The following is a 7,180-nucleotide window of genomic DNA, read 5'->3' on the forward strand; positions in this document are numbered from 1 at the left end:
GTAGGAGGCTTTTGTTGGAAAAGACCCAAAGTGAATGACAGAAATGACCGTGAATGGGTTGTTCCCTATTTGAGACAATCATAAATGTCTCCACACATTGCTCAATGACATCAGGGGTGCAATATCACACACATTTGAGAGACATTGTTTCAGGGAATAAAAAATAGAAACATCCTGATAGATTTTCAATCAAGTTCTCAGCCTTTCTGAGGTTTATAACTTTGGGCAGGTAACTTAAATTTTTTGAGTCACATTTCTGAAAATCTTGAATGGACTTGTATAAAAATTTAATGAGATAGTCTCTACAAGATTCTAAGCACAAGTCGTGTGGCATAAAAGTACTAAATATATCTTAATTAATGAATATTTTAAAGATGAGAACTAAATAACTGGTCTTAATTTGCATGGAAGTCATGACATTCCTAACTGTTTTGTAAAAGGATCATCAAGCTAAAGGAATAGATATGGTTTATATTAAATGAACTTTTCATCACTTTGGTGAAGAGGAGAATAGGGAATTTCTGTGGATAACCATCAGGACTGTATCTTTATGCCATGTTAGTGCCTCAATAGCCAAGATAACTAGCGACATGCTCATGAGTCCCATTATAACTGCTAATTATTATTGCGTCCTTACAATTTTCCTCTTGCTCCAAGATAATTCATCTTTTACCATGCATAGCTATATTAATTATATTCATTAAAAAGAGAGTAAAGCTCTTCTTTAAAAATCTGTTTCTGAACCTCACTCTATTGCTTTAAGGCAATGAGACATCTTACATGTATCTCAACTATAAGAACTACAAAATCTATTGATCAGACAAAAATATTGTTGTATATCCTGTCCTAGAGTTTGTGATGTCCTTAAGTGTTGCAATACAATCCTGCAAAATGCTTTTTAAAAAGGAGATGTCCATTGGACTTGCATGCAGAGGTCATTGCTGACAATTAAGTGATGGGAATGGAAGTCCGATTAGAAGAGGGATTGGTAAAGATAAAATGATTCTAGGAAGTGTAGAACATTGGGCAGGCCATAGTTACTCAGTGACAGAGTTCTCTCCTGCCATGCTGGAGACCTGGGTTCGATTCTTGGTGTCTGACTATGCGAAAAACAAACAAACAAAAAAAGTAGAATATCTGCCCAAGAATTTCTGCAGTTCATGGAATAGATAATTGAGGTGTTAGAGTGGAGGTCTGTGCAGGAAAGTGAGGTCATTTCATTTTTTAATTTTTAGATGAGGTATATTTGACCATTGATGAGAAAGACCCAGTGCAATGGAGATACAGTTTTCCTTGCTACAGCAGTTCACGAGACATACTATTCCAGGTTGTCCATTTGCATGAAAAATTGTCATTTTTATTTAATGGATAGAAGGGGAAATACTAAAAATTACCTCTAATTTTTCCTTGATTTGTTAGGTTAAATAGGCCTGTTCTTTAGAGATTTACTTACTTTATTGCATAATTTTGTTCTCCTTTTTTGCTTGTGTATTTTGAGTGTCTTATTCATGTTTTTAATTCATTCTTTCAAACATAAACAGCAGGTTTTATCATCAACTTTGTTTCTTGTCTTTTAAGTCTTTTATATTTGCATAGATGTATTTGGGAGAATTGTGTAAATGTATAAATTTTGCATAGGCAAATTGGTGTTACATGTTTTATTCCTATAATTGCTTTTAAACCTACAAAATTCCATATTCAAAGTATAAATCACTTTTTACACCTATTGCCATCTGTTTTCACATCTGTATTTTTCTCATGGTATCTTACTCTTTTGTGGTCATGTGATTTTTAGAGATTACATTATCCTCGCCATCACCTGGAAGGCATTCTTTGCCATTCACTCATTGTCTTTCTCTGAGTCATTAATGTATTTAGATTCAAAAATTCATAAATAGATTTGAATTATAACTTTTGATTCTGTCTTGTCACTGACTTAAAAATCTATACATTTTTTATTTTTGGTGCTTGTCAGTTAAATTGTTAATCAATTTTGGTATTTTGAAGTGATCTTATTTTCCTTCCTGTTTTCAGAATTTACTTTTAGACATTCCTTTTAATTTTATGTTGTTTTGAAGCAACTATATTTAACCAGGTTTCATTCACCATGTATTTTTTATTTGATAACTTTACATTTTTTTAAGTTTGTTATTTACATAAATACACATATATTCATATACCTTTGTGAATGCACAAAGAAGAATAAAAGCAGGTAGAGTCTCTGCTCATTTAAATCATACATTACGTGGAGAAGTGCATATATGATGTAATGCCCTGAGAAATGCTTCCTATGAAGAAAGTGAATCCATTTATGAGCCTGGATTGTGGTGGCAGATGCAGCATCTTACAGAAAATGGGTCAGGAAGGACTTCCCATGCTGGACAGAGAACAGAACCAGGACTGGCATTTGTTCGTTTTAGATTTTTTTCATAAAAGAGCTCAAAATCCAAAGTTTAATTAATTAAATATTGCACTTTATATTCATTATATTTTTTTTCAAAGGAAGATTCCATTGAAGTCATCATGGCAAGGGGTCTTTGTTAATGATTGAATATTAGGATTGGAAGCCCAATTAAAATAAGGAATTTGAGGGTAATGTGGGGTCCAGGAAAAGCAGAAGATCTTTCCAAGGAGATTTGCAGTTAAGGCAAATAGGGAAAACTGGGGTATTAGCAGCCAAAGTATGTGCATTTCTATCTTTCTTATTTTTTTAAGACAAAATATGAGCATGTTTTTGCATTGATGGGAAAGTTTCACTCGAAAGTAGATAACACATGTTGCAACATCAAGAAGAGACATGCATTTTCACACTGGGTATTCACATGAAAAATGCTAATTTTTTAACTTGTGGAAAAATGTATACTAAAACCTCTACTTGACAATAATTCATTTATTAGTGAGTATGAAGTTAAATATATGTTTATTTTTTAACCACTAACTTTCTCCAATATAAATTATTTGTTCAGGTTTTTGTTTTTGTATACTTGTGCCTAAGCATTTTTATTCTTGTTCTTATTATATTTTTTAAAAGAAAATTTCAGGTTTTTTCATCATGTTCACGATGTAGTTTTTTTCATGTCTGTATGATATAATTGTGGAGGAATAATTGAAAGATAAATATTGTGTGTTTTAATCTATCAATGTTGCTTGTTGTGTTTCTCAATTGCTTTTCACCTCAAAAAGGCTTGCATCATTTGAACTGATAAGTCATTTTTTATAGTCATTGACATCTTGCTTTCACATCTCTCTTTCCCTCATTCTATCAGTTTCTATTGTAAGATTTATTTCTAAACGTTTCATCAACATTTGGAAAGATTTCATTATTTGGAAAGAATTCTTCTGTATGTTTCTACTACCTGTCACTGTTATTCTATTTAAAAGCATGTGTACTGGTTTGAAAGGATGTATGTCCCCTAGAAAAGCTATGTTTCAATCTAAATCCCACTTCACAAAGGCAGAATAATCCCTATTCAATACTGTATGTTTGAAACTGTAATCAGATCATCTCCCTAGATGATGTGATTTAATCAAGAGTGGTTGTTAAACTGGATTAGGTGACGACATGTCTCCACCCATTTGGGCGGGTCTTGATAAGTTTCTGGAGTCCTATAAAAGAGCAAACATTTTGGAGAATAGGAGATTCAAAGCGAGCAGAGAATACTACAGCACTATGAAGCAGAGAGTCCATCAGCCAGCGTTTTTGGAGATGAAGAAGGAAAATGCTTCCCGGGGAGCTTCATGAAACAGGAAGCCAGGAGAGAAAGCTAGCTGATGATGCTGTGTTTGCCATGTGCCCTTCCAGATGAGAGAGGAACCCTGACTGTGTTCGCCATGTGCCTTCTCACTTGAGAGAGAAACCCTGAACTTCATCGGCCTTCTTGAATCAAGGTATCTTTCCCTGGATGCCTGTGATTGGACATTTCTATAGACTTGTTTAATTGGGACATTTTCTCAGCCTTAGAACTGTAAACTAGCAACTTATTAAATTCCCCTCTTTAAAAGCCATTCTGTTTCTGGTATATTGCATTCTGACAGCTGGCAGACTAGAACATGTACATTTTGAAATATGACTGTACATCTCTACCAAGAGGCAGTGTCTCTTTACACACATGCTAGTCATGGTGGTATGTATGAGTTTAATTCCTTTGGTCAATAGAATATGTTGGAATTGTCAGTGTGTCTCAAGAGGTCTTGGTGTGTTTCTTTGACTTCCTCATCAAATCCTGCCTCAACTATGTGAACATGTCCAAGCTAGCCTGATGAAAGATGAGAAGACATGTGAAGGATAGGCCAATTGTCCTACTTAAGGTAACCATAGCTCAGCCTTCAGCCAATCAGGCTACCAAAAGTGAGCTAGCTTAAGCAAGAAGATTAAAGCAGCAAGAGAATGGCTCACAAATGACCACAGACAAATGAGGAACCAGGAGAGATTAAAAGAACTCTATACCATAGACTTCCATAAAGTGATAAACCATTATCATTAGCCATTTATTTGGGGATGAATTGTTATGCAGCAATAGCTAACTGACACAGTAATCAACATGAACATATATAGGGTATTCAGGTAAATCTGCTGGTTCCTACTATCTTCATTTCTTCAGACATTTGAAGACAGTGTTGATGATGGCCCATTAACAAAATTCATTCACATAACTGTACATAAGAGTGACCATAAAGAATATTTGCTTCCAGATAATTAGGAGACTTAGGGCATACATTTTGTGCAAGCATAATTGGCATTCCTAAATCAGAACTCTCCATTACCAGAGAGGTATTTTGTCGACAGGAATCAAATCTCTTGTGTCATACATCCTTTGATGATATGTGATATGAAATGATATGAAGGGGATTTTAACAATAAATAATATGAAGGGATGATAGAGAAATTACGTAGTTTGTTCTTTCATCCACCCTGTAATGCTTTCATGATGTTTTGAGAAATAGGAGAAGTCATATTTGTAACCATCACTGGATGTTTTCATGCTAAAGTAGAAATATAATACAATAAAATAATATAGAGTTAGCAGCACAGTCCTGCACCCCAGAGAACATATCCCCTTCATATGTGTACCAGGATTCCATGCTCCAATGAGTACATGCCCATCATTAAAATGAAATCACCTTACAGGAAAATAAGACATAACTGAACATTCTCATTCTCCATATTTAAAATAATCTGTGATACTATGGCCATATCATATAGTGTAATAAAAATTTGTCCCCTGGTAAGCCTCCACTTATTTAATATCATGTTTTGCTTTAGTACACAATGCCAGAGACCATCAATGAAAAGCACTGTGGGCAATGAGTTGAATGGGAGAACGGGATTCTAATAAGGAGAATAAAATTAGATGTTCATGTATATAAGGCATGGATAAGTAAGTATTAATAGATAGTTCTCTGAAGGTTCAGATGAAGAATTGGATGGAGGGCATAAAAGCTGCACTGACAGACATTTATTTACATTAAAATTATATAAATACCTTTAGATGACCTGGTATTTTTTTCCATAAGAGCAGGATAATTTACCACCACTATCTTTGTAGAATAAAGGGGCAAAAAGTCTTGTAATAATAAACATCAATTTATGAAAAATTATGCCTCATGAATTCCATGCCTTTTGTGATTTGTTGGACCTTCCACATTGTTTCTCATCCAAGATTGAGAATAACGGGAAAGTGGGAAAGTGGACAAAGGGGAAAACTACTGATTTTGCAAAAGACAAAGAAAACTTCATAAAAGATTTGGTTTCAAATAAAGCAAATTGAAATCCTATGAAACAGATAGAGACACTCCCTACTTCCATGTGCTGAGCAAAGAATCATAATTTCGGGATCTCTCTTTGAACTCTGCAATCATAAGTAATTCTTCAGCCCAAGGACAAATGGTGCTTTTATGACTTCATTCTAAAAAATTTTTTCAGTGCCCCCTTTATGTCTTTATTCCTCAGACTATAAATAAAGGGGTTCAGCATGGGAGTGACCACAGCATACATCACTGTGACCGGTGCAATGGAACGTGTGTTGTGTGAAGCAGCAAAACTAAAGTAAACGCCTAGGGTTGAAAAATAAAATAAGGAGACTACTGAGAGGTGAGACGCGCAAGTGGAAAATGCTTTATACTTCCCCTGAGAGGATGAGATTGTGCATATGGACAAAACAATCTTAGAATAAGAAAAAATGATTCCAGCGAGAGGAACCACTCCCAGCATCCCAGCTGCAAAATATGTCACCATGTCATTGAGGAAGGTGTCAGAACAGGCGAGTTGGACCATCTGATTAAGTTCACAGAAAAAGTGGGGGATTTCCAAGTGTGTACAAAAGGAGAGCTGCAACACCATGGAGCTTTGTAACAAGGAATGCAGGGCACTGATGACCCAGGACACCAGAACCATCAGTCCACAGAGCCGAGGGTTCATGATGACCGTGTAGTGCAGGGGGTGACAGATGGCCATGAAGCGGTCATAGGCCATCACGGTCAGGAGGAAGTCCTCCAGTGCTGCAAAGAGCATGAAAAAGGACATCTGGGCAAGGCACCCACCATAGGAAATGACTTTGCTGTGTGTCTGAAGATTCACCAGCATCTTTGGGACAGTGGTGGAGGAAAAACAGATGTCAGAAAAGGACAGGTTGGAGAGGAAGAAGTACATGGGCGTGTGGAGGTGGGAGTTGGTGATGGTGGCCAGAATGATGAGCAGGTTCCCAAAGACGGTGACCAGGTACATGGACAGGAAGAGTCCAAAGAGGAACGTCTGCAGTTCTGGTTCCTCTGAAAATCCCAGAAGAAAAAATTCTGAAATTTGAGTTTTGTTTCCTGGTTTCATGTGCCTGATTTAACTAAAAGGAAAGAGAAAACAATCATGACTCATTTTCATAAAACCATCATTATTAAGTCTACAGTACATGCTATAGTTTCTCATTTTCATGCAAGAAATTATTTTCTTTATTTTGTTCACACATCTGGTCCCTCCAGGGACTTCTAGTACCAACTTAGTTTAAGACCTTCTGTTCCATTTGAGGTATGTCTTCAAGTAGTAAGACATTCCACAGTGTTTAGGAAATGTCCATTCATTCATTAGACTCTGTTGACTATATCCAGGAATTGTCAAATCAATGGTAATGCATGCTGAGACACAAAAGACCCCACAATCTGATGATGGAAAAAAAATACACACCCATAA

General features: G+C 35.9%; 1 protein-coding gene across 1 annotated transcript; it reads right to left on the reverse strand.

Moving 5' to 3' along the window:
- Nucleotides 1-5,893: 5,893 nt before the first annotated feature.
- Nucleotides 5,894-6,823, reverse strand: LOC143649241 (olfactory receptor 7A10-like). Its single transcript, XM_077119408.1, has one exon. It carries the CDS (start codon nucleotides 6,821-6,823, stop codon nucleotides 5,894-5,896), a length of 930 nt encoding a protein of 309 aa, XP_076975523.1.
- Nucleotides 6,824-7,180: the final 357 nt, after the last annotated feature.

This window comes from Tamandua tetradactyla, chromosome 11 (assembly GCF_023851605.1).
Source record: "Tamandua tetradactyla isolate mTamTet1 chromosome 11, mTamTet1.pri, whole genome shotgun sequence".
In the NCBI taxonomy this organism is placed as follows: domain Eukaryota; kingdom Metazoa; phylum Chordata; class Mammalia; order Pilosa; family Myrmecophagidae; genus Tamandua; species Tamandua tetradactyla.

Bases quoted from the DNA above. Each gene is read 5' to 3' on its own strand.
- LOC143649241 (XM_077119408.1), bottom strand. From the start codon at position 6,823: ATGAAACCAGGAAACAAAACTCAAATTTCAGAATTTTTTCTTCTGGGA.